General features: G+C 50.1%; 1 protein-coding gene across 2 annotated transcripts; it reads left to right on the forward strand.

Moving 5' to 3' along the window:
• The first annotated feature begins 64 nt into the window (after positions 1-64).
• On the forward strand, positions 65-19,368 carry LAG3 (lymphocyte activating 3). Of its 2 annotated transcripts, XM_058419371.1 has the most exons (10): positions 65-517; positions 3,505-3,579; positions 13,332-13,477; positions 13,708-13,879; positions 14,042-14,268; positions 14,530-14,787; positions 14,968-15,261; positions 15,586-15,876; positions 16,159-16,274; positions 18,782-19,368. In XM_058419371.1, the coding sequence occupies exons 3-10, from the start codon at positions 13,423-13,425 to the stop codon at positions 18,887-18,889; spliced, it is 1,521 nt and encodes a 506-aa protein (XP_058275354.1). In that variant the 5' UTR covers positions 65-517; positions 3,505-3,579; positions 13,332-13,422; the 3' UTR covers positions 18,890-19,368. The 2 variants fall into 2 exon arrangements, with proteins under 2 accessions (XP_058275354.1, XP_039911691.1); XM_040055757.2 differs by lacking the exons at positions 65-517; positions 3,505-3,579 and having other exon boundaries at positions 13,444-13,879.
• The last annotated feature ends 8,583 nt before the right edge of the window (positions 19,369-27,951 follow it).

Below are 27,951 nucleotides of genomic sequence, written 5' to 3' on the forward strand. Positions count from 1 at the left end.
TTTGACGGAAATACTGCAGGGCAGAGGGAAGTGACAAAGGATTTCTCCATGTCTCTATGGGCCCCTTGATTCCACGGTTTTTACTGTTTTTTTCCCGCTTGCTCCTTTTTGTTGAACACCTCTGTCATTGTCTGTGGATATTTAGAAGATACAGCTAGAGACAGAGAAATAGAAAAATATCTGCTTGGGGTTTTTTCATGTTGGTGACCTGCAGGGCATCATGTCTGACTTGAGGTGAGGGCTACAAATATCACAACAGAAAACCACACAGTTTCTTCCTTTCCTATAGATCTGCAAAGATCCATGCTGTATCCAGTGGTATTTTGGCTGACAGAGTGAGTTCAGCAAGCAGTTGCAGAGGTTTCCAGAAAAAGTTGAGAATGCAGGGCTTCGTGCTGCACTTCATCTCAAGCCTGCCTGCATGCTTGGTTTGTGTCCGAGCCTGCAGGTTTATTCGTCTTTCAGCCTAATTCTTCTTCCACAGTGAGATCAGTCGTGTCGTGCTGGTGTCAGCAAGGTAAGAACAAAGCCTGTCTTCACCAGTGATTCCTCAGAAATGATGGTACCTTTTCGGGGCCTTGCTCGCCTTTCTCGGCTCTGTGCTAATTCTCCGCTCATTTCATTTAATTCCTGCGACCATCTGTTAACCTCATCAGCTGGGGGCAGAACTCCCTCATCTGTCCCTTCCTTGCTTCCGATGGAACCTGCTGCAGGCTTACAGCAGATCTGATCCTGCCAGCCAAGCAGCGCCGGAGATTTCCTTCTTTCTCCTCCTCCTCCAGGTCTGCTTGCTTTGAGGGAATTGTGGAGGTGTTGCAGTCGTGCTTTTGCAGGCTCTGTTGAACTTCCCTCTAGAGTGACGATTTCTGCTTCTGATGGCCCTTTTGTGTGGTCTGGAAAAGCAAATGCTGACATCAGCACGGAGAGCAGGTAGAGCCACCTATGAGGTCTTAGCTGGGTGCCCGTCCTAGCTTGGATGAGTGAGTGACCCCTCGCTCCTTGGCCAGAATCACCAGACAGGTGGGACCCGGTCCCAGCAGAGTGATGGGCAAACCTCCTGAAGGCTGTGGTTGTGAAAGGTGTGCCAAACCTACCAGGACAGCTCTGGCTGCTGCAGGTGACCAACAACGTTGCCTTCTTGGGTGAATAAAACCAGATGATGCTTCTGGTTAAGCAACCTGATGTAACTCTGGAATCAGCTCTGATGTGACCAAGGGAGTTGGGCTAGGGATCTTGGGATGCCCCTTTACACGTACCAATTTCTGTGATATATGAAGAAGCAGAGGCCTGCCGTGGAAAACGTGAGCTGAGTCTGAAGATGCTTTGAAGTGCTGAGCCCAGAAATGAGTGTTCTTTGTATCTTTCAGCTGTCACCTTCTCATTTCCCCTTAGGCAAATGATCTCCTCTATCCAGCTTCTTTTGTCTTTCACACCAGTTTTAATTCAATGGTGTAATCAAAACCAACTCATGGGCAGAGTCATGAGCCTTCCTTCAGAGCTGGAAAATGTGAGCCCTCCAGCCACTGCTGGTCTGGGAGGAAAACCCTTCTTGCTTCAGGAAAGTCCAAAATCACCTTGTTGCACTAGCTTGAAAAAAACAGTGAAGACCAGTTATTTCTCCTCTCCCCCACCGCTCCCCCTGGGATCAGGGGCTTCTTTAGTCCCTCTGCTTAGGAGACACATTGCTTCGCCACTTCCCTTATGCCATATGGGAAACTGAAACAACTTGCCTTCCCAGATCCTTAAGAAGCCCGTGTACTTTTCCCTCCCACCTCTCTCCCTTATTTCAAACACGGAGTCAAAGACAGCCATGCTCGTGGCTGCTCCAGTCTGTTTTCTCAGGGAAGGAGTCTGTGTTTACATGTGTGGGCTCAGGCTTAGGACATATTGCAGATGGACAGGGTGTCTCATCAGTGGGTGAATTTGGGGTTTCCTTCTGGGGCGAGCTGACCCCAGCTGGACCCCAGAAGTTCACCAAAGCCACTCTAAATGCTCCCCTTCTCAACAGGATGGGGGACAGAAAAATACAGTAAAGGCTCACGTCAAGAAAGGTTCACGGATCAAGGTAAGGACAGGGAGAGATCATTCACCAATTACTGTCACAGGCAAAACAGACTTGACTTGGGGAAAATTTAATTTATTAATAATCAGTTCAGAACAAGATAATGATAACATAAAATCAAATCTTAAAACACCTTCCTCTCACCCCTCCTTTCTTCCTGGGCTCAATTTCACTCCCAATTTTCTCTACCTCCTCCCCTCCAGCAGTGCAGGGATTTGCAGCCGGTTCATCACGAGTGGTTTCTCACAGAAACCACCCTTGGAGCCTCTCCATGACTAAAACCTTGCCATGCAAACCCAGTACTATTTCCTGGTGAGCTTTTATGGTTTTAGCAAAGCCTGGACAGTCACAGGGGGTGAGGAGAGACCTCAGGTCTCCAAGTGTTCAAGGGTCTCAGCCACACAACGTGGCTCACGGGCCCAGCGTAGTGCCACCAAGACAGCTTTGCTCTTGTGGGGAGGCATTTCCTACTAGACACAGAAGAAGATGCTTTCCTGTCTCAGGCTGTTCAGGAAGCCTGAGTCCCAGCTGGAAGTATCTGTGCACAACAGCAGTCCCTCAGCTGAGCCTCACAGAACTGGGGTATCAGAGCAGACACCTCGCCGGGCGTCCCTGTGCAGGCAGGCTGCGGCAGAGGGCTCGGTGACTTGCTGCACGTCACCCGTGGAAGGGGGCAGAACAGCGCACGCCTCATGTGTGTGCTGTGGGTGACATCTGGCTGATGCTACTTGTCACCAGGAGGCTGCAGGAGCTGCACATTCTATGGGCCTCCAGTGTTTTTTGAAATGACGTTTATTGTACCCATTCTCTACCATGCATCTGAAACACTGCATCTCAAAAAAGCCCAGGTCAGCTTTTCCAGTGTCCTCTCTGGGTACAAAATGCTTCATTCTCAGTTTAGTCTCTTCAGTCACGCAGCGGTGTCGTGTCAGCAGGGTGCTTGGCTACGTGTCCTGCAATGAAGGATCACGTCCCTGAGTCCATAAGGTTACCAGGGCTCCCTTCTATCCAAGACAGAAGATCCTGGAACCAGTAAAGGATGTAAGATGTAGCAAAAATAGCCAGTTTCCAGAGCCCTGCGATTACCTGTGTCTGCAAATACCTCACTGGCAGCTCAGGCAGAGCATGGCTTAGACTCTCCCTGCTCTTACAACAATTCATGCATCATTGTAGGATGCATTTATTAGGCTGCATAATTTGTAATGAAAACTTTCAAAGCCCCTTGCCTGAAGCATCCTTCAGCAGCTTTTCTGCTGCTGCATATCCAAATGGCTTGACAAAAAGGTCTTTGCTGTACAGCACTTCCCATCATGAGCCCAGCATGACCCCAGGTGGGCTTGTCCATAAACACACCAGAAATCCCACTGGAAAACTTAGAGCTGCTTGCTGTTTTCTTTTGGGAAGTTTCTTGGTATTGACAATTTTTTTTTTTCCTGTGTCAGATCCAGTTTTGAAAAGAGCTGAAGCTATCGAATACGGTTCCAACAAACCTCCCGAGCTTCCAGGACTGCAGCATGGTAAATATGGACCCAGATTTGAGCTGGGAATTTGATGTTTCTTCACAAGGTAAATTCCACAGAAGATTCAGTAGGGATGTTTGGAAAAGCCAGTCTTGTAATTCAAATGAGTCAGGAGGTTTTGCTCATAACTAAAGAAAATACAGGCTGCTTCAGGGTCTGTGAATCCCTTTCCATAGCTGCGGAAATAAGCTTTCCGGTATAGCATTGCTAATGGTGTGCCAAGCTGACTCTAGTTTCTCGTAGGGAGAGGATCCTGTCCTGCCTCAGTTTCTCTACGCTTTAAAGGGCTTTCAGATCAAATCCTGACTTCAGATCAAATCTCCCATCTGTGGCAGGATCCCTATAGGTGTTCCCAGTATCGCCCCGGGCTGCTTTTGCTTTTACTTCCAAGTGTGAAAAGCCTGCAGACGGGATTCCAGACTGCAGACAGAGAGGAAGGCAGGTGTCATGGAGTTGGGATAGAGTGGTGGCACCTGTGGTGTCCCAGCTGCTGTACAGCAGAACACCTTAGTGCTGTACACGTTCTTATCACTGAGAACTCCGGGGTGACCTCCAGCAGGACCGAGCCCTTCTGCCTTAACGCGGGACACAAAGGCTGAGCCCTGATCTCGTTTTCCAAGACTCGTTTTTAGATTTTCGTTTTTCAGCTTGTGCTGAAAAAGAGCAGCACCCTGGGAGAGAAGGCAGCACAACCGAACCTGGCTCGGACTGGTAGTCCTCGGCGTGCAGCGTGCACCTTACATTGCTTTTCTCGACCCTCTGGGACAGATTTCTCTCTGGCCGGGGTCTCCAAGCACAGCTTTCCCGCCGAACCAGGGCCCCCTGGTGGCACCAAACCCGACGTGTCCGGGAATACACGGCTGGAAAATTGCTGTGAGCTGCTTCCCACCGTGGAGCAACCGGGGTTGGCTCTGATCACGCCAGTTCTGGAGAACTGAGGAGTCCCCGTGTGGTCAGCCACGGTCGGGTTGGTCTTGGCTGCGTGTCCACGGGTTGGTTTGAACACACCCAGGTGTATGTCCCTCTCTTCCAGGAGCTGCGGTCCTTTGCCTAGAGAGTCCAAGGCAAGCCCAAGGGACCTCCACTAGAAAGGCACATGGGTTTTGGACCCTTTCCCGGTAGTGTTCCTTCCCTTATCCCTTGGATCCCTAGGTATAGCCTTGGCGTTTTACTGTCCCGCCCTTAGGAAGCAGGCCCCTGTTTTTCTCTCTGTCTACAGCTTCAGTTCCCCACGTCAGAAATAGCATTTAAAAAGTTTTGAACCTTCCACCCTCTGCACAGTTTATCATCCCCTCAGTCGTGCTCAGGCATTTATCTGAAGGAATCTGCCATGGAAGTAATTTTAGTTATTCCCTGTTCTAGTTACACACTCATATTTTCTCATCCTTCTCCTTTTAAACCAAAATTTTACACTGGTCTGTCTTAGAACCCCATGAAGGACCATATTATTAGAAATTAAGTGAAGGAGGCAGTGAATGTGTAACCAGGGGCTGTCATTCCCTGTGGCATTGAGACAGGAAGGCAAGCTTGGAAGAGCATCTCTTGGATTCCTCATGAAAACAGCTGTAAGGTGGAATCCCACCCTCGAGAACCTGGGAAGGTTTCCAGATCATCTTCTGACCCTTGAATGAGTATGCCACTTCACTCTGAGCACTTCTGATATTGATATATTGACCCCAAACATTTGTTTTTCACAGACCAGGAAATGCTGTTACTCTTGGCTTGATTTATTTTTTTCCCCTTTTAAATAACTACTCTTGTGCCAGCATGACTGTAGCCTCCTTTTCCATTATGAAGTCTTCTGAACTTTACCTTGGCTCATGACTGGACCATCTTGCCCATATTTCCTCCTCTGCACAAGCTGATCTGGTTTTACAGTTCAGACAGGGGGCACACAGAGCCCTTGGGGTTACCAGTCCTCCAGAGTGACTTTTATTTTGACTTAATAAGCAACAGAAGAAAATTATAGTAATTAAAAAAAAAAAAAAATGAAAACATAGAAACCCCTGTATCTCCTTCAGGGCTGGAACAAATGAGCCCTCTGAGCACCTGTAGCTAGGGAAAAAACAGGCAGTCCCTGCCAAACTCAGGGGAAAGTCCCCACACCCACATGCCACCGCCACCTCACTTCATTTGAGTCCAGGAGCTTTTTCCTTCCTTTTCCCTGTGGCTTATCTGCCTCGGCTCAGCAGTCATGCTCATCCACTGTTTCCCTCTGCTGGAGTTCTCTTACAGAGCAAGACAAGCTGGCTTTTACTTCTGAGTCTTAAAAAGGGCACACACGAACTCTTAGGGAGGCCCTCCAGTCAGGGCTGTGAGTAAGAGGAAAGCCTGGAGAAGTCTGAGTAGATACTGTTTTATTCTTATGATGGTGATTGTCTGGCTCAATTTCCTTAATCCTGCAGAGCCCCATATCCTAGGCTGAGCAAGAGGAATGCCATCGACCATTTTTCGTGTTAACAGTCTGCAGGTGGTGAAGAGGCCACGACAAGAGTTCTCATGTCAGTGCCTTTCTGTGAGAAACATGCACCTCTTTTCCAAAGAGATTTTGGGGGTTGATTTTGAGCCGCTGGTCATCTTTGTGTTCCTCTGTTGGAGTGGAGAGTCTGCCTTTAGCTCACATCTTCCGCTCATGGGAAAAAAAAAACAACAAACCAAAAATGGATTGTGCAAGAGTCAAGGACATCTTAAGCTGCCACTCATACCAGGTCAGCATAGCTGAAAGCCAGAGAGGAACTGATCCTCCACAAATAACCCAATCTGTATTTGAACTCCTTTGTACTCCTGGCCTCCACATCATCCTCTAACAAGAATTATACCATCTTTGTGACACGTAAAATTAATTTCTTTTTGTTTGCAGTAAAGCTGTGGCCTGAGCTCACCGCTGTTTTCTTCAGATTAGGTAGAAGAAGTCAAACACCTCAAGTTCATTCATTTGAAAGCAAGGTCCCTGGGCTCTCAAGTGAGACTTTTTTTTTTTTTTTTTTTTTTTTTTTACTGCTCTTCTAAATCCTTTTCCGTTTTTCCACATCCTTTTTTGAAATATGGACACATTCCAGTAACTTGTGCTGTAAACAGAGGTAACACAATCTGTTCACTCTTTGAGATCCCATTTTATACAGCATGTTATCATCTATCTCCCTCCCTGGAGTCTTGTCTTCCCAAGATACTGTATTCTGTTCTGGAAGTGTGATCCGCATACGTTGTTCCTCAACGCAGAACCTTATGTTTGAATTCTAAGTGTGACTCTACCAGGGGTCGTAGGAGGCAGTGGCTTCCCATTAACCTTGCCAAGTATATGCACCATGCCAGGAGAGACAGTCACACCTGCAGAGCTCTGAAGCCCTCCTAACCATGTTTTGGCAGTATAAGACATCCACGGGCATTAGATGTTGAACAAATCCTGTGGCAGCCTAGCACTGGAAGCTCACATAGTCTGAATTTCTAGGACGCTTTCATCTCATCAGCAAAGGGTCTGAAGTATTTACACAGGACACAAAAGCATTAGCTGCTTTATCTTCTACTCTCTCACATGCTGTGCAGCTCAAGGGAGCCCTTTGGTCTTTTGTGGCTTGCAGAGGAGAACCTGGCGGAGAAACCTGTTACAGTGGAGAGAACGCTGCTCAGCGTGTGCTCCTTCTGGAGAATGAGATCCGATGTCTGCAAACAGCAACTTCTTAGAACCAGGAAAAATTATAAATGGCACCACAAAAAAAAAAAAAAAAAAATCAAGCTTAAACCCACGTTTACTCCATGTCATCTCAACTGAACCTCAGTGACCAGCTCCTGGCAGACCTTCCTAATATTTAGTTTGCTCTCCATTCTGGGAACCCAGATCTCTCTCAGCCCTCATTGTGACACAGGAGACCCCCACCCCTCCTTGGGAATTTTAAAGTCCATTTATAGTTCCAACTCTTTGGCCACAGCCTCCTTTGAGGGTGAATAAGGGTCAGCCCTTACACCAAGAAAGCCTGTCGTGTGTGGCAGTCATCTTCCAGCACGGTGAGAACGGGGGTACTCCAGAGCCAGCGAGGTCTCTCTGCAGTGCTAAAGGCAAGAGCACAGCGAGCAGTGATTACCCACAATTGGAGGCGTTCAGGATTCGCCTGGGCCAGGCCCTGAGCAACCCAGCCTAGTCTGAGAATCACCCTGCTGGGAGCAGAGGGGTGGAGTGGAGACCCAGAGGTGCCTTCCCACCTGAATCTTCCTGTGACGCTGTGATTTACAAACAAGTGGGTTTATTTGGTTTTGTGGGGCTTTTCCTTAGTGGGGCGGTAGAAGATGTCTGACAGAAGTACACAGGGTGCTACCTGCCACGAGGTGCCAAGTGGAGAGGAAATTGAGAGACGAACTCAGCTGCCAGCACCCTCTGAATTGCAGTCTGGCGCACGGTCTTGTTAACCCAGCACAGATGCACAGTGCTGCAAAGAGGGGCAATCCCATCCTCCCTTTCCTCTCTCCCGCTGCCTCTCTTTTGTCAATACTGATGAGCAGCGGAGAATTGATCCAGCTGAAAACTGAACTATAAAGGAATAAATCCATTTTGATTTACAATGAGCCCTTTCAGTTTAAAAACGCACCGTCTCCTTCCCTAGCAATTTATTGTTCAGAGCGAAGTGGCTGGGGATCACCAAATCAGAGACTTTATTCTCTTCAGGACTATTCTGTGCTCTTCCTTGCTGTGCCATCACCCACAGCAACCTTCCCTGTGGCTGTACTCTTCTGCAAATGATTTCTCATAGCATCACACGCTCCTTTAGTTACCCTACACTTTTTCATATCTTGCTTTCCCACTAAGAAAGAAAGAACACATTCACTATTTACCAAGTGTTTGCCTGCAGCTTCCAGAGATCCAGTGCACCGTGAGACACAGGCTCCTGTTCTGCTGCCATGATGCATCATGAAAACCCAGCACATGGCTCAGATCTACTTTTCACAGCTCCCAAGGACACATGCAACTAAGCCTAGAGCCAGACCCCTCCGTGCCCTGAGCAACAGCATCTGAGACATGACCAAGGTGCCTCTTCTGTGTTGGAGAGACACACAGCACTTCCCAGAGTGGGACACAGAAAGGATTTGAGCCCCAGGAGCAGAAGGAACATCCTTTCGTGTTGATTCTTCTCTGAGGGGATTCTATACTGTCAGTTGAGAGAAGCAGCAGAAATGGGGATGGGAGCCTGAAATATGTGGATCAAACTTTCTCTCTCAGCACTGGGAGAAATATTATTGTTCCTCCAGATCTGCTGCTGCGTCTTAAGACCAGCAGACGCTACCCACAGCTGTTCTGGAGGTCTCACAGGCCAAAAAATCTCCAGAAAAAGAAGTTGTACAGTCTCCCTGCAAAACTGTGAAGAGACCGAAAACCAAAGAAGCCACACCTAAGAAGGGGCTTTTTTGCAATTTGTTGGGGGAATCTGGGTGCCCTGGCTTCACTGCACATCCAGCATCAGCCTCACAGCCTGTCCTGACACCACCTTGCCACCACGTGTTGAGCTCCTGGGTACCTCTTTGCTCTTGAGAAAACCCACTGCAGCCCTGGGATGTCTGTGAGGCTATTGCATATTTTTCCATTGGATTAAAAGCATGAATGCTGCAATGAGAGATGAGTCAAAGGGTAACCTAGCCTGCTGCATGGATTTTTGTTGTTAATCCACCTCACCCTGTGTTGCAAAACACAGGGGCTGTGGCATCAAAGACATCACTTAACTCGATACTGGCCAAGGCACCGGTAAGCCATCACCATCTCCACAGGTAGTTTTGGACGACAGAACAGGATCCTGCAGCACCTCGTCTTTCCTGCAGGAAGGATCTTTTGAAAGGGAATAGTTACATGCTTCTCCAGCGAATGCTGGCCAGATACAAGTTGCCAGCTGCCAAATATGTCCATGAATGCCACAGATTCTCTTCAGTAATTAAATCACCAGGGTTTTTTTAGCAGAAATGCAGCCCACGGCTTCAGTCAGCACCCCCCAGTGCTGTTCCTGACTTTCTAATTCAGGTTTCTCTGGGATATTCTGCTGTCTGCTGAGGATTGTCATACAAAGGGTGCTCGCCTTTTAGCACTGTAGAAAGAGGCTGCAGTTTTGTCCAAAAACCCCATGAAGCTCTGCATTCCTAAAGGTGTTCTCATGGGATTCTGGGAAGCAGGCCACTGCTAGACTCCCTTCAGCACCGTATCAGGGACCCGTGGTGACTCAGGCACTGCCCATCCAGCAAACCCTCTTAAAAAAAAAGGCCTTTTCAGAAAATCCTCCCAGTCAGGCATCCAGTCACTCTTCCTACTCCAAGGACTTTTGCAAGGGCACATTTTGGTTTCACCCAGGTCTGCTGAGTGACGTGGACTTTCTCCTTTCCAATCCTCTTCACCTCAGGTGAATGGGTCCCTCTGACATGTGGTATACCCCGCCCCTAGGGGGATAATTTGCTGCTTCTAGGCATCACGGAGGCACAGAAAGAAGACCGGAGCAGCCACTTCCTCCCTCAAAAAAGGAAGTTTGTGCCCACCCCTAATTTCATACACAGAATGCACCTCAGGTTGGTGCCGTGGTAGAAACCACCATGGCCCTCTGTGTGGATGGAGTGGCCCTCTACCCCAGGGGTGCTATTTCGATGCGCTTCCCCACTGTGCATTTCACACAAAGCCTGCCAAGACGTGGGCACTGCCTCCTTCTGCTTCGGCGTTCTGCTGCCTGACCCCACTGCAGCAACGCGACTTTGCCTTGGGAACCACTACATCTGTCCCCAGTGCCCAGAGAGGGGCAGCTCCACTCCCTCCCCTCTGCAGCTGACCTCAGATCTCTTTTAGCTCCCTAAGCTTCCCAGCCAGTGCCAGAAGTCTTGCAGTAAATTCCAGTCTGATCACTGGAAACCCTGCTGCCTGTGCAGGCGCCTGTTGAGTACCAACCTGCCCAGCAGCTCTTGCTCACACCACATCCTTGCCAGACTTTCCCTTCTGTTTCCCCAGGTGTGGCTGCTTTTTGTTTACAGTCCCTTGCCACGGAGTTATTAGTTATCTCTTATTAGTAAGTAACTTGTTTTTGCTCGCCGTGTTTGCTTTTGCGCTGGGCAAACAGCAATCAGGACGTTTTTTACACGAGGTCCTTCTGTCGAGCACTCTATCTCAGGAACACCCAGAGCAGCTGATAACCCAGCCTAAGAGCCACGGCGTGGTCTCTTAGATCAGCCACAGTCTGCAAATAAATTCTGGAGCACCTCAGAAAGTCAGCATAAAGCAGAAGATTGTGACCACCTTCAGACTTGAGGCTGCGAGGGCCAAAACGTGAAGGCGGAATCTCTCAGAGAAAAGCACGGCATCACAGCAATCTGGAAACACGGTGAAAAATTCCTTCAGCGACACTAACTCAGTCATACTGCAGAACGGTGTTTTCTATTCCTATTTTTCTTGCTAAGGGCAGTTTGCATCTGTAGGATGTGCCGGGACGGACAAAGCGATGCATTAAGCTTGTGCAGCGGGTGCGCCTGGACCTTGGCTGAAGCTACCAATGCCTGACATAGCCAAAGGAGCATTTAAAAAGTTGGGCTCCCATCTCCCTGCTCCTGGCCACTCCCTGTGGAGCTGCTTGTCATCTCCCATGGCTCTGCCAGAGTCCCACACGTGCCTGCCAGCCTCTCCGCCCAGGGGACCCACACAGGCACTTCTGAGAAGCCGTTCCCGTGCTGATCGTTCTCCGGTCACTGTTATCTCTGCACCGGGGTCCTGTTCTGGGAGATGACGAAAATGCCATTCGAGGCAGTCAGCATTTAAAATGGGTCGTTAGAGAGAAACGTCACCGAGGCTTTGCTAAAGATAGCCTGGTGCTGAGTAAAACGGCGCCTCCAAAACCTTCATTTCACAACGTGCTCGCTCAGCACAACGAGCCCTCGGCCCCAGATGCCCTCCCGGTGCCAGGCAATGCCTGTCGTTTTCCCGGGCTGCCCATCGGTCCCTTGGGACCGCCTTTTGGGGAAGCGGCAGCAGGAGGGAAACACGTCCTCTCCTTTCCCGGTCCTTGCAAGAGACCAGCGTTTCCTAGAGTACACTAAGGATACTTTGGGCGGCGAGGGGGGGACGGCACCAGGGTGCCAAGGCTATGAGTGCAGGGAGGGTTGAAATGAAGGGAGAGCTGTGAGCTTGGTGTATCCCCAAAAAAAAAGCCGGGAGAAGGGGAGAAAAGGATGCTAGACTGTGGAGTTGTACATGTCTCCCCACCACACTTCCAACTCCCTCCTCTCTCTCTCGTCTTCACCCACACACTCACACCATTCTTGCGCTGCTGATTCAAGGGAAAGAGACGTTGATGTTTTCTGCTTGAACTGGTCACCACAAACTGCTTTTCTTGAACAGGAGGAAAAAACACCTCCTGGCAACTGTCACAAGTTCTCCCCCATCCTCACTTGTCTCTTCCTCTCTCATGCAATCCCCTGGGCTGTGTCACACAGGAGGGCATGAAGGGTCACTACAGAGCAGTCCCTCAAGGGCACGGAGGCACACAAGGTTGTGCCTGTACACGAGTCCCACTACTCAGGAGGCTGAAAAGCCACATGGGATGAAAGACCTGAGAGCTGTCCCTACAACAGAGGTCTGCTGAAGGAAAGCACAGCACTGGCTCTCTTTTATCCTCCACCTTCACCACGCAGCTGAGGAAAACTAGAGAGCAAGCAAGAATTCCTTCTAGAGTGAAGAAGCGGCCACTATGAGTCACCTCCCTTCCCTCAGCCTCAGAAAAAGCCCAAGCCCTCGGTGGATGAGCCAGTGAGGGGCTTGGGTGTCTGACACCCATCACAAAGGGCTGATAAGTCCGAAAGAGTCACAGCCAGTGGGTTGCTGGAAACTGTGAACCACAACAGTGAGGGTTCTCTGAGACAAAAAGGGGCCCCAGGATGAGGCACATGGATGGAAATGTATTGCCCTGTGCAAAGGTCAGCAGCTGCACGGGAGCTAGGATGAGCCCCCTTAGCACATGAGCTCGAGTGGGTTTCCCCCAGAGCTGCTGGAGCAGGAAGATTCCTTCCTCACACCCCTCAGAGTGCCACAGCATGCAGCCCCTCTTTTCAGTGCTTATTTTCTCTCTCTGGGGGCTCTCCTCTGTCTCCTTGGACCGCCTCAGCTGTGTTCCATACCAGCCCTGGACTCTAGACTGATGAGTCACATGTGTCTTGGTTGGAGCTTAGCATAAACCTTTCCTCATGCTGCCTGTGAACTGACCAGTGAGAAAAAGCCAAGAAATCAGCACATTTGAAAGATTAAAGAAGGAAAAAAAAACAAGTATCATCATAAGAAAAACAACAAAAGAAAGAACGGCAGAAAAAAGACCAACATGTTCTCAAAAGCCCTGAAAGAATTAGAGAGACTCTGTAAGAGACGGGAAGATCAAACCAAAAAAGGTAAGAGATGAAAGAAAAACATGAAGGGTACTTGCTGGGAAGTGTCTTCTACACTTTTTCCACTGGCTATATAGAAGCGAAACTTTTAAGAAAAACAAGAGCGACCCAAAGACTTTCCACTAAAAGATGCTTAGAGCAGTGTCTCTGGTCCCTCCCTCCTCTGCCCTCACGTGCCTCAGGCTCATACTGGTTTCTTGGTCGTGACGCATCCTCTTGGTGATAGGAGGAAATTTGCTGTCCACCTGCAATATAAAGGCATTCAGGGAAATGCTTTGATCGGAGAGAGAGCATGAGAGCGTGAGAGCGAGCACATCCCACTGACCCCTCTGTGCTCACCCACCCACTCTAACAACCTTCTTTATGAGGCCCATGCCTCATTTTTGCTGATCTCTTCAAGCTTGGGACCTGATTAAGCACAGACCTGAGTGAGAAGCAGCCCCTCTCCTGGATGCCACCATGAGACAAGTGTCCCTGGTGCTGTTCCTCACCTTCACTCTGCTGCCTTTCACTGGTAAGAGGGGCTGAACATACTGGGGAGGGCAGAGTAGCTCAGTAATCTGAGTCTGGGTGTGACTTGACCCCTGGAAAGACTGGAAGGGAGAATTTCTGCCCTTCCAACTCCACAGAAGGTGGCCAGATATCATACTGTGTTCTAACCCACCCTGGCAAAGATGGCATGCGCACCCTGGAGCGGGATAATATGGAATCCCACTCCTTGCTCAACTCTCCGTCTTGTTACAGCTGGCCACATCCTACCAGGATTATCAGAGGAGAGGAGCAGGGAGCAGAAAGTATGGGTCAGAGAGGGGAGTTCAGCCCTGCTGCCCTGCCACTTGAGCCCCAGAAAGACGAGGGAGACTTCAAAGCAGCTGCCTGACAAGATATCTGTGCTGTGGAGGCGGCATGGGGGAAGGTATGCCAGGGCCAAAAGAGACATATGAGCCCTTCTGGGGGGATGGGAGGGTTGGAGGCCCTTTGAGACCCTTTTCTCCTTCCCCATATTCCCTCCTTCCTGCCCTGACCCTTGATGTCATAGTTGCCTCTGGCATGAGCTGCTCACTTGTCCTCCTTCCAGTGTGCACCAGGAGCCGCACGTGGTGCTGGAACTGGGGTACTCGGGCCTCCAGAAGACAGCACTGCGCATGAAGCCCCGGGTGTCGCTCCAGGACTCCACCTTGCGCAATGGCAATTTCTCCCTGCGGATCGTCCCCGTCCGGAGTGAGGACGTTGGGCTGTATGAGGCACAGGTCAAATTCAAGACAGAGGTCCACAGCTGCCACGTGGAGCTGGGCGTGATCACAGGTAGGAGAGGATGGAAAACCTGGAGAATGTTGATTTTAGGACTGGGGAGGTCATAAAGGTGGGATAAGGTGGGGATGCCGTGTTTGACAGGGCAGGTACTGGCAGCACCCTCCGGAAAGTGCGGTTTCCTGCTGTCTGACCTCAGCTCTGAAGGGAGAGCTGCCTGAGGGATAAAGTTAGGACAGCGCAGGCACAAAGGGCTGGTTTGGTAGCTCCCTATCACCTTAGCTCACGCCTCCACCCAAAACCTTCTTTTTTCAGTAACCCTCAGCCCACCCAGTCCTGTGATAGAAAATGAGCTGCTCTTGATGAGCTGCAACTCCAGCCATCGGGCCAGCCTTGTGGAGACATGCTGGTCCCACAACAAGCACCTGGGCCCTACCTCCAGGACCTTCTGCTCCTTGTCCGGGACTCTCTCCGTCCTCCGTCCAGCCATGCGTGATGCGGGCTCCTGGCGCTGCCAACTTCGGTATTCTGACAAGGAGATAATTTCTACCACATTCAACCTGCAGATTCTAGGTGAGCTCAAGCTCTGTGTTGATACCTCAGCATCCCCAAGCTGATCCCTTTGATGTGACTGACTAACCCCAGTGGCCCCAGCTTCCCAGCTCCCACCTTGTCCTCGCTTCCCAGGTCAATCACCTCTCTGAGGAGCTCTTTCCAGGCACCACTCCACAGTGTCTTCTTTCCGTGGCTCAGGTTTTGACGGCCCAACCAACCCTGTGGTCTATGCAGCAGCTGGCTCTGCAGCCGATCTACCGTGCAGTCTGAGCTACCTTCCCAGCGCCTTTGGGATGAGTGTGGTGGCAGCCCACTGGAGCCACCTTGCAGGAGGACATTTGCAAGACTGGGGCATCTCCCCGAATGCGAGCAGCAGAAGCTTCCCTCTGCATCTCCCCACGGTGGGGCCAGGCGATGCGGGGCAGTACCGCTGCACTGTCTCTGTGGGACGCAGGACAATCAGTAGGAACGTGACCCTGGCTGTGGTTACAGGTGAGAGGAGAGACTGGGAAGTGCTTCACCCACCTGGGGTCCCTCAGTGCAGATAAACCTCCCTACCTGTCAGTGCAATGGTCATGGGTTCCCACTCCAGGGCAGGAAACAAGATCTCTGCTCAGAGCATTCCACTGCGTTGGACTCTGCTGGAAACAGGGCTTTTCCTAGGTGACTTGGTTATTCCTCTTAAGAAGGAGAAAGACAAAGAAAATGATTTAGAGGAAGTAATAAAGAAGAGATGCAACAAGAGAAGGATGGATGAGGTAGAGATGTGGACATGCCTGTAGTCATTCCTGAGGTTACTTTTTTCCTTTGCCACAGTGACTCCGAGCATCCAAGGACCGGTTTCTGAGGGCAATCGTTTGCTGCTCATCTGCAGCCTCACGCACTCCCAGGGACACGAGAGTTTCCAGTGGAGGCACCTTGATTCAGCCCCCATTAAGAGCCAGCTGGCTGTGCCTTCTCCCCGTAACTTGGAGGGTCGCGGCTCCTGGATGGGACCTACCTTGGAGATACCCCAAGTGTCACAAAAGGACATGGGCACCTGGGAATGCAGTGTGCATGGCCCAGAAGGAAGACTGGGAGCAGTGGAGTATGACCTGCAGATCACAGGTACTGTCCCCCATGGGTCTGCAAATGACCTCTTCTTCTCACCCTACTTAGCTCTCTGGTAGAGAGCTTTCCTCTCTCAACCTCATCCTGTCCTTCTCCCCTTGGACCACTGGGATCCCATCTTCTTGTCATTCTCTCTTAGCTTTCACCAGTTCCTCATGCTGCCTGCTCCATCCAATTCCCAGCACTCTTTCCTATTTTGCCTGTTGTTGTGCAGTCCCAGCCTTTCCTCGGTGCAAAACCAGCCATCCCTCCCTTCCTAACTGTGGTTCCTCCTCACAGGTGCCCAGGTCTCCAGCGCTCCCTCTCTCTTAAGTGGGCAGGTTACTTTTGGGCTCACACTCACCCTCTTCCTCCTGCTCGCCGCTTGTGTTGTGGCTCTGGCCCTGCAAAAAAGGGTAAGTGTCCATCACCCCATTTCTGTTCTTTTTCCTGTACATCCACCCTTATTAGACCTTCCCCAGATTACTCCAGAGACAGCAGTGGAAGGTCCTGGGGACACAGTGGCCAGAGCAGGTGTGGGCTGGAGCAACCTGCTGACAATGCCGTGGACACAGAGGGAAAGCTGTACCCTGGGCATTGGCAGGTCTGGCTAAACATGGCACTCCTCCAAGGACAGGTCAGACACCTCAGAGAAGGAAGAAAACCTCCAAAGGGACAACCACAGCCCGGCTTTGAAATGCTTCACGTTTATTCCCCCAAAGGCTGAGCCATGCTGTGGCAGAGGAGGGCTAATTGCCAGGCTTCAGTAGATGTCCTCTCTCTCATTCCTTAGCTGGATGATTTAATGTAACCATCTCCTGTTCTGTATCAGTGCCTGCCGGTGCCCAGACACCAATATTGATACAGGGCTGTTGTTTCTGGCTCAGCCCTCACACCTTAGCTCACTCTCAGCTTCTGGCAACTTAATGCCCTTCGTTTGCTCAGCTTGTTCCAGTACCTTGTCTTCTGAAAACTCTACCTTGTACCTCGCCTTTATGACCCCCGAGACCAGGCCAGGACTAATCCTTCCCCAGCACGTCACTGGAAAAACCCGTGCCAACAAGTCATACCAATTCTCTGCAGTTTTCATATTACCGCTCTGCAAATTAATTACATGGCAAAGTCGTCCTTCAGGGTTTCCTTTCGCAGACAAGGGACACTTTCTGGGAGTGGCTGTGATGCAGCTGCCTCCTACTTAGCCTCACGGAAAGGGCCCATGATGACAGTTCTAGTGGGGAAGGGGCTGGGCAGTCAGAGTGAGATAAGCTGGGAAGAGCTTACCCTAGTGAAAGAGCTGGGAGCCTTGAAACTGCCTTGAGCTGAAGGCGAGGGATGTGACAAAATTGATGAAAAGTCTCAGTGAGTACCAGTGGCTAGAGACTGAAGGCAGGCAGCATCACAAAAGACGCAAGGTGGAAATTTTTAAAAAACCACTGTGGGTAGTGCAAGAGCAGCTCGTGACAGGTTCTTCGTCATCCATCCTTAATCAGCACTGATGGTAAAGGATAATACGAGGCAGAAATCTACAGTTTCTGTGTAACTCTCCAAAGTGTACAAGTCCAGGGCAAAGTGATCAGAACCAACCTTTCTGGCCCATAACCTTGGACTGGAATCCCTTGACAGTGTACCTGTAAAGCCCCAGCTAGCAGAAAATAGGATACCTGCATGTCCAGCTGCTTGCTCATGCTGTCATCCCGCCAGTATTTGCATTCCCCAAAGTATTTGCATATGCCCTCATGGTCCTGCTGTGCTGAGCGAGCCAGGCTGCCATGTGGCAGCACAGGTCCCCTATCCATGAGTGCTCCTCAGCCTGCTCTGGGTGGCCCTGCTTTAGCAGGGGGGTTGCTCTGGATCCTCTCCAAAGGTCCTTCCAAGCCCAGCCACCCTCTGATTCTCTGATTCCATGATTCACACCCTTCTCTGCACAGACTCCCCGCTGGGCTCGTCCTCCGCCAGAGTGCAGATGAGGTGCCTCGAGCAGAGATACCAGCTCTTCTGTGGTTCTCTCCCTCTCTCTGCTGGCATCCTCTGAGATTGCACTTGCTGTTCCTGCGCTGCTTGGAAACTGGATGCTCCCTGTGGTGTATCATGCACACCCGATGGGCTGTTGCCCACACGTTAGGAATTCCTACCCCAATTCCCCGATCCTATCAATGTCTGATCGGTACTGTTGCATTTCATTGGTCCTGTCATTTAGGTTAGTGCTCCCTTCTCCTAAAATATCTGTGTCTTGCACGATATTCTCATCCTTTTTCTTCCAAAAGAGGCTCCTCAGCTTTGTCAGCTGCCTAACTCATTAGCGCTTTCACACTCTCTGTGCCAATAATGACTGGTCTTTGAGGACCTGTGCTTTTCATTTCCCTTTAGCCTGGCAGAAATCTGTCAGCAAGACTCCAGTCCCTTCTCCTTAGCTGATATCACACCTACCGTGCCATGCTCTAACTAACCTCATCATTCTTGCTGTGCTGTCTGTGTGTAGCCCTACACTGCTATCAGGAGCCCTGAGATCTACCTCTTTTTCACCCTCTAGAAAGTCACTTGTGATAGTGGTCTGTCTGTCTTTAATTTGTTCTTATCTCATTTTGCACAAGCCTTCGTGCCTTTATTACCTCTCTCTGAAAAGCTGTTACAAAATCTGACATACCATCAAACCTGACAGCAGCCTGGCCTTTGCCCAGATCAATCTTTGCTCTCCCTTAGTCATGTCCTGTCTTTGCTATTCCTTATGTCCATGACATCACGGGGGAGGATCGTGTTGAGCCAGCCTTCCCCAGAAGAAACTGCATGTCTCAGAGGGTGTCTTCTTCCCTGGCTCTGGGAGGGAATGGGAGCCTTATGGTTGCAAGCAGTGGGACGAGAAGCCCAGACTCGTGCCATTCAGTCTCTCCTGTGTCTGATGTAGCCTCTTTCTCTTCCCTTTCAGGCACGGACTCCTGCCTTCCCAGCTCTGGAAGGGATGTTTGCAGTCAATGTGCCAGGGAAGTCCATGGAGGCAAACCAGAAAGGGAAGATCCAGCAAACGGAGTGCTGATGGAAGCAGGGGCATCTGGGCTATTCTGCACGGGAGGATGAAACTCTGTGTGCCGCGCAGCGAGAGATGGGCGCCTCTCAGGAGGGACTAGGGACGGCATGAGCAGTGCAGGGGACCTTGGGAGCTCTGTACCTGCAGAGGGGCTGGAAGCTGCAGCCAGGGCAAGGCAGACTCACCACTGCAGTCAGGTGGCCAGCAGCAGAGATGCTTTGGAGCTATTGGGAGTATTTGAGCCAGTAGTTACCGCCTGCTTCGGTGCCACATCTCTGTCCCAATCTTTGCCCCTCCTTCATGGCCTCTCTCTCTGGCTTTCTCTGGTGGAACACTTCGATGCAGGACATGGCTGGAATCCATCTCCCCTGCAGTCTGACAATGTTCTTCCCCCCATGCTCACTCTCTTCTTCTCTCACTCTCCCTGCACTGCCCTGCTCACTGCCCTGTTGCACATTTTGAGCATTTTAACTTATTAGAAACTTATTTTCGAACTTAAAATAAATTCATGTGACAAAAACACCCACTGACCCCTGTGTGTGCTTGTGGAGGATCATGCCTATTTGATGGAGCTGGGGGTACCTCTTCCTGTGTGAAGCCATTTCTAAGGCTTTTGCTGCCTTCTCTTTTTCTTTCTGTTCTGTTTTACTGAAGTTGCCCATTCGTTTCTGTCATTTTCACAGTGGGGAAGGGGAAATTAAATGCCACTAGAGAAGGAAGAATCACAGGTTCAGTCTCTCCTTTTTTGCTGCATTTCAGAGCCTTCTTTTCTCTTTTTTTTTCCCCATCTGACTGTCCTTGTTCCTTTATTCATTTATTCCTTTAGGCCTCACATTTTCCTGAAAGATCTACAAGTGGTATTATGGCTCTTTGTCACTCTCTTCCTGCTAAGGATGTACTTGGCGATGTCAGCTTGAGTTTGCCAGGCCCTACCTCTCAAGACCTTCAATGTGTTTAGGTTTCATGCAGTCAGAGAAGGCTCTTCACATCCCCTCTGAACAGCCCTAGAGGACTGTGGTGCTGCTCTTGAGCAGCCATTGAATGCCACCCCAGAAGAAACACTTGTTATACGAGTGTCACACATGTGATTTCTCCCATATGTGTCCCCGGGCTGTGGATGCTCCGTTCAGGATGGAAGATTCTCTTGACTTGAGAGAAGGTCACCACAGCCAGGACAGCTTTTCATTATTTCAGCAGGCACACAAACAGACCTTCTTACTGTGTGGCTCTCACCTTCCCTCCCCAAAAGGTTCAGGCACCCAGGTGGTCAATGCACTCAGGTGTCCTTAGACTGCAGGTAGCAGCAGCAACATCCAAAAGTCACAACTAGCCCACTCCAGGCAGCATGTCTGGACTCCACAGCTCTTTAGCTACACAGCTATCTCTCAGCTCTTTAGCTACTCAGGTATTTTACCAAAAATGACACCCTTTTCTCCACTGAATCCTAGAGAAGTGCAGCAGAGCTGCGAGGCAGACTTGTCTGCTTCAACCATCCCATGCAATTTCAGGCAGACCCGGGAGCAGAACCAACATAAGGTAAGACAGTCCAGCATGGTACCAGCATCTTCCTAGGCAAAGGATAATGCTGCAATTTTCTTTTCAGGTGGGAGTGATCTGTCCAGCTCAATCACCTCTGTCTGCCAGAGAGGCAGAGAAAAGGTTGGTTAAACCCCGTGGGGCTGAGGGGCAATCCAATATCCATCAGGATCGCACAATATTCTCTCAGTGCCTGACAGCGGTTTGCTCTCTCTTCTCACACACAATGGGATGCTCTCTCCTCCTGTGGGTAACACTTTCAGCACTGCCTGTTACCAGCCTGGATGTTCTCATTGCTCAGATGTGTGCCTGGCGTGTCTTTAAACCCCCCTGGTTCCCTGTACTCTCTGACTTCCTCTGGCAATCAGTCCTCAGATCTGCTTATTCACTGTGTGAAAATGGTTCCTCTCTCAGTTTTGAATTGAAAGCTTTCAATTTTCACCGCTTTCTTTTCTCCCAGCACAAAGGCTGGGAAAAGAGGGACTCCCAAATCTATCATACCTTGGATGGTCATTATTTTACCATGTTTTATCACATCTCCTTTTGTGTTATTTCCCCACCCCCTCCTGACTCATTGCCTTTCAGGTACAAATCCCAGATTTTGGGACTTTCTGTCTGACATTTTGCACAGGCCCATCTCTGTGCATGGTCAGCTCTGCTTTGGAAGAGGAGGCAGCAGCCCAGCAGGGGAGCAGTGCTGGTTTACATGGGGACACAGAGCCTTTCTCTGCATTACTTCCAGCCAGCCCTTCAGTGTTCTGGCTGCTCCTACGAAAGAAGTTCAGCAACACTGAACTTGTACCCAGCTGTTCACCGTGCCTGTCATGATAGGTAGATGCCTGAAATGGTGCAGTTAATAGTGAGTAAAAGCCTGGAAGTATTTATGCAGTTTAGATTTTCCTTCCTAGAAACTATTCCTATACATAGGAAAATATTTCCAAATCAAGGTGGCTCAAGGCAAGTCAGCAGAGTTGTGGTGGAAGGACCAAGAGTCTGTACAATAAAGCAAACAAATCTGGAAACCTGTTTCAAGTGGAGTCAATAAATAGAAACAGGAAATAAAGCAAATGGCACATGAAGGAAAGAGACCTGACGCTTTTCCATAAGGATACAGCTACAGGTGCAAAACTCAGATAACACTCCAGAATTTTCAACACTCCAGAATGTGTTGGTTTGACCCTGGCTGGGTCAAACCACCCAAGCTGCTCCATCACTCCTTTCTCTAACTGGATGGGAGACAGAAAGTATAACAAGAGGCTTGTTGGTCCAGATAAGGACAGGGAGAGATCACTCACTGATTATCATCACACCTCGCCATGGGGAAATTATTTGAATTTATCACCAATCAAACAAACTCAAAATAGGATATTGAGAAAATAAACTCAAATCTTAAAAGACCTCCATCCCACCCTCCATTCTTCCAAGGTTTAATTTCCCCCCCAGTTTTCTCTACCTTCTTCCCCACAGCAGCACAGAAGGACAGTCAGTTCATCACGTGTTATCTCTGCCACTCCTTCCTCCTCAGAGGAAGGGCTCCTCACACTCTCCCCTGCTCCACTGTGGGGTCCCTCCATGAATTTCTCCAGTTTGAGTCCATCCCACAGGCTCCAGCATGGGTCCCCTCTGGGGTCACGAGTCCCACCTGCAGCATTGGCTCCTCTCCCCACAGGGACACAGGTCCTGCCAGGATTCTTCTCCAGTGTGGGCTTCACATGGGGTCACTGCCTTCTTTCAGGCATCCACCTGCTCTGGGGTTCTCCGTGGGCTGCAGGTGGATCTCTGCTCCCCCATGGACCTCCATGGGCTGCAGGAGGGAATCACCACGGTCTGCACCACGGCCTGCAGGGGAATCTTTGCTCTGGGGCTGGGAGCACCTCCTGCCCTTCCTTCTGCACAGACCTTGGTGTCTGCAGGGCTGATTCTCTCACATATCCTCACTCCTCTCTCTGGCTGCACTTGTTAATTTTTTTTTTCCATCCCACTTAACGGTGTTACCCCAGAGGCTCTACCACCGTCGCTGCTGGGCTCACCCTTGGCCACCAGTGTCTTGGAGCCAGCTGGCACTGGCTGTATCAGACATAGGGGAAGCTTCCGGCAGCTTCTCACAGAAACCAACTCTGTAGCTCCCCATCTATCTAGACCTTGCCATGAAAACATTGCACAGGGGATGAAAATTTTTAAAAAAAACCCACAAGAAATCCAGTGGATTCCCTTTTAGCAGAGACGAGGGCTTAAGGAATGCAAAGTAAGTGTTATGCATGCAAATTCCTGTGCATAGGACTCCTCCAAAAGGAATAGGAGGACAATCTTTAATCCCAAACTCATCTTTTTTTGGTAAGAAAGATCAGCATCATTAGGAAAAAACATAACTAGGTCCAGATGTTCTGCAACCCAGAGTTCTGAGGGATTTACAGTGAGAGGCTAAGTGCTAACAAATAGCATAATATGACAAAAGAGCAACACAAAAAATACATCTATTGTGGTCTTTGTGCATTTTGCACAGCATTTTAAAAACAATAAAATGTTAAAACCAGATCTCAAATTATGTAGGTTACTAAGGCACACTGAGTTTTATATTTTCTTGTCAAATTTATAGGAACAATATCAGCACCAGTCCTGCAAAAAAATCCCATGGCTTGGTACTCTGCTTCTATTTCTCCAACACTTTGATGAAGAAACCCAAAATATGTAGGGTTTTACTTTTGCCTTCTAAAGGCAAAACCGTCAAACTGATCTCCTCATGGGAATGCTGTTGCTCTGGGCAGTGCATCTTGTGCCTCCCACTAAGTTCCAAAGCATCTGTGACTGTCATTTCATGGCTGTGGGTTCCATCATGCTCTAGAGTTTCTCTCCTAGGTTTCCACCCCGCTGTCACATGGTGAGCTCTGAAAAGGGTGTCACTCCCACCTGAAGAGATGGGTCTCAGAGGGTCTCATGGCAGCAGGACATGGGACGCTCCTGGTGCCCAGAAACACAGGAAGTCACACACAAGGGAAGATTTTGCCAGGGTTTGATAATTGTCATTCTTACTGAGGTTTCTCGTGTTCATCTTCCTTTACAAGCACTGTGTGTCTTCTTTCTCGTCACCAGGTCAGCATTCCCCCTTTTTGTATGTAAAATGACCCGGGTTTTGGACCTAGGAGGTGTATTGGATTATGTAACCTAAAAATGTGCATTCTATTTCATCTGTTTTAAGCTGGTTTTTTGGGAGATGTGTTATCCTCCTTACTCCAGAGGGGAAGGAGGAGGATGCCTTCTGATAATGGCCCAGCCATTAAATCCAGGTGGGGCAGTGTTTCTTATCTCTTTCACCACCCCTCCATCCTCCAGGGGGACATCTTCTGATAATGGGCCATTAGAGCCCACCAATGACATGACACATTCCATCATCCCACTGTGAGATGCTCCACACTGTGGGGGAGGAGCCACCTGTTCCTAGCTGGATAAAAACTGGGACTGAAGGACACAAGGGATCCTGTTTTTCCACTGGATCCCCGGAGGAAGACTGGGCCCATCTCAACGCCACTGGGCTTTCAACCCTCTGCTCCACAGAACCACATCTGTTACTCCAGGAGGACTTATTTGGAAGGCTTCCAACACCCTGACCACCAGGGTGCCAGGTCGTACCCCTGACTCTGTCAGGGTTTTTTCCAGGATCTTTGTTTTCTTGCTTGCTTGTTTTTTTTGTACTACTACATTTGCATTTCCCTATTTTTAATATTCCTAGTAAAGAACTGTTACTCCTATTTCCCATATCTTTGCCTGAGAGTCCCTAATTGCAAAATTATAGTAATTTGGAGGGAAGGGGGTTTGCATTCTCCATTCCAAGGGAGGCTCTAGTTTTCCCTGGCAGACATCTGTCTTTCAAAACCAAGACAGGAGGACACACCAGCAAACTCCCTAACAAGCTTTGGAGGCTGTCAGGAGCTCAGTTAGGACCATCCGCTCACTCCCCAGCCCTTCAAGATCCCAAATTAGATATTAGGAAGAAACTCTTCACTGAAAGGGTGGTGAGGCACTGGCACAGGTTGCCCAGGGAAGCTGTGGATGCCCCATCCCTGGAGGTGTTCAGGGCCAGGTTGGATCCCGGTCTATCGGAAGGTGCTCCTGCCCATGTCAGGATGTCGGACAGGATGATCTTTCGGGTCCCTTCCCACACAGAGCTCTCTGTGACTCCGTGAGCTCCCGCGGCCGGCAGAGCGCTGCGGGGACACCCGGCGGCGGCCGCTCCGCTGTCCCGCCCAGCTCCTTGTCCCGAGCCAATGCCGCCATCTAGTGCACTGTGCGGCGGGATTCTGTGCTGGCGAAACACCTCCAGCTGGGCATCGAAACGATTACTGCCACCAGCTTCTCCCCCTTGCTTCTGCCAAGGCCAGTAACAGTGAAGTAGTAAGCAATATGCGTCCTGTATGGGTCCCTAAAAACTCCCCCAGCCACCTCCCTCCTACCTGTTGCACTTCTCACATGTCCTTAACACGGGATTGGTTTTGGTTAGGCTGGCTTTAGCCCCTGTCACTTTTGGTGGCACACTTCTGCAGGTAGTGGTTCTTGATTCCTCTGTCCAGCGCCCTCCAAGCAGTCCCTGATTTCCCGGCACACCTGGCTAGTCTTGCTCCATCAGGCTCCATCCCTCCTGACTAAATACAGGGGACCCCTTGCTCATGAAGGACCTCTCTGGAGGGTTCCTGATTTTCCCCTGTGAGCAGCAAATGAACCTTTATGATATCTGCTCAGAGAGCCCTTTCTTCGCAATTCAGGCTTCCAAGTGCCTGCAGAGAGGTATCTCTCCCCAGCTTCCCCCCTTTCTGAGGAACACCACTGTGCTGGAGCAAATCACTGGGGCCCCTCAGCAGCCAGCTTCTTGTTTCTAGCTCCCACATCTAGCTCAGAAATGCCCCTTGAGAGGCTCATCAGATGTCAGCAATTCTCTTGCAAAGAGAACAATCCTGGCCTTTGAAGCCACTGGTAGTCAGGTGCCTGAGGATCTGGATTTTATGCTGCATCAAACACTTGTCCTTCCTTCTCGCCAATATCACTGGGCAGTCACTAATTTTCCAGCACATCTGGGTATCTTTCACCGATCAGACTCCAGAGGCACACTCAGAGCCCCCACTGATGTGCAGGGAACTTGGTTTTAAGGAAATGATCTCTGGAGGCATCTTGGCTTTCCAGCGAAGCCGGTTAAAAGGCTTTTCTCAACACCTGATTTCTGAGGCCCTTTTCTCCCTTTATCTCCCTCTTCCTTGGAGACAGCGCCTCTGCAGACTGTGACCATCACCCAGCACAGCCTGGAAGCTTCTTCTCTCCACTGAGAGGATCTGTTTATCTCCAACCCGAGCTTGCAAAAATATCGCTGGTGATGGGATTAGAGCAAAGAGAGACAGCGCAGAGCGTCTCTGCAGGGGATAAAGCAGGGAGACATGACAGCCACTGATTTGTGGGGGGAGAGCTGTGTGTGGTGCTCAGGCTGTTCTCACTGTGCCATGGGGTCAGTGTGTGATGCTGGATGAGCCCCCTTTCCTCAGGGGTGCAGTACAGCAACTGTCCCAGGGAGGTGAGAACCAGGCTGGCAGAGAACTTAAAAACCAGTTAAATATTTATGAGGAATATTACATTCAGAAGAGAGACTGACTGGCTAATATTATTCATCCCTTCTGGATTCTGATGTTTAATTAATGCTTGCAAAGTGCTTTGAGATGCTTGGATGAAAGTGATACAGACACGTCACTGCACGCCGTGACCCTCGGTCCCAGAGGCACCTGTTCCCTGCACAGCTGCAGCAGCTCCAAGAGATGCATCCCCACCCTAGAGTGACAGTGGATCCAGAACGGGCATTCTCACGATGTGACAAGCCTGCAGCTTTGTCACCTCAGACCCACAGCCCTGCTTCTTCTTGCAACTCTACAGCAAGTTCAAGTGCATTTTGCGAGCTTTCCCCCTTCAGGGAATGCTATTTCTGGTAGATATTTGCAGTGACATAAACCAACTGCTTAAAAACAAGCCAATGTTTCTGCATTACAGCGTGCTGGGGAGACAAAATGCAAGCCAGAATCTGTACAAGCTGAAGCACCAGCTGAATGCCCCAGATCTCCAAGCACCGAGATGCCACGGCCTTACAATCGCAACCTGAGTTTTCTTAACTCTTTTTCTTTCCCCAGGACAGCCGTTCTCTGGCAGCTGGGGACCAGGGAGGACATTTCTATTTGACACGTGGGAGAGAGTTTGCAAGATGCTGATGTGATATGTCAGGTTCTTGCAGATCTGTGTCCCAGAAAAGGGCTTTCCCAAGTTCTGGACACTGGCGGAGTGTCCATCCCATCCCATCCCATCCCATCCCATCCCATCCCATCCCATCCCAATTTGTATCCCTCACTGGGAGGTTCCTGTCTCATGCAGGTGACTGTCTCTCTGAAGCAGATCATCATCTTTCTCCAAAGTCACAATCAATGAAGAAGCTGCTGTGCTGATGGCGGCTGTTCCTGTCACAGCTGGTGGCACGCTGTGAACCCGGCTGTCTGTCCTTTCTCCCCCCAAAGCCTGGTTACATCTCCCACCCGCAGCCTCCAGACAAAGGGGCAAGTCACTGCCAAAAGGAGAAGAGTGGGTGGCACGTAGATGAAATCTCAGCCGTGGCTGGGGCTCAGTGGGTTTCCGCCACCTTGGCTGAGGCTGGGATTCAGAGAGAGAGAGAGAGAGAGAGACCAAATGTGGGTGGGAAACCACAAAAGCCCCCTCCTCCACCCTACAGAGAAGGGAAACAGCTGAGATTCAGTAGTGGTGCAGGTTGGTACAGGTTACTGAAGAGCAGCCTTACAGTGGGTCTAAAGGGCAAGGTTTTGGTGATGGAGGGGCTGCATCAGTGGCTTCTGTGAGACGTGAGAAGGAGCTGGCCCCATGTCACTCAGAGCCACCTCCAGACAGCCCCAAAGCAGACCCAGTGCAGAGTAAGGGTGATGCTGGTGGCACCTTTGTGACAGAGTATTTAACAAAGGGTAAAAAGATGTGCACAGCAGCTGTGGGAGACAGGAAGGACAATACGTGGGAGAAAGAGGCCTGCAGACACCAAGATCAGGGGAAAAGGAGGGGCAAGAGGTGCTCCAGGTGCCGGAGCTGAGATTCCCCCTGCAGCCCGTGGAGCGCTGCACTGGAGTAGGTTTTCTGGCAGGACCCACACTGGGTTCCTAGATGAGGTTATTTAGCACCGCGCCCAACCACGCCTTGAAAGCCTCCAGCAATGGCAACTCTGCCACATCCCTGGGGAGGTTGTTCTGGTGACTGATTGTTTTCGCTGCAAAAAAAATCTTTCTAATGTCAAGATGAACATGAAGAACTGCAATCCATGGGAGGAACCCACATCAGAGCATTTCTTGAAGGGCCCCATGGTGGAGCAGGAGAACAGCATAAGCAGGAAGAAGCAGCAGAGATGAAGTGCTCTGAACCGACCACCACTCCCATGACCTGTCCCGTGTAACACTTTGGGGGAGGAAGGAGGGACAGAAGAGTCAGATGTGAAGTTCAGAAAGGTGAGAGAAGCT

Source organism: Hirundo rustica, chromosome 2 (assembly GCF_015227805.2).
Source record: "Hirundo rustica isolate bHirRus1 chromosome 2, bHirRus1.pri.v3, whole genome shotgun sequence".
NCBI lineage: Eukaryota > Metazoa > Chordata > Aves > Passeriformes > Hirundinidae > Hirundo > Hirundo rustica.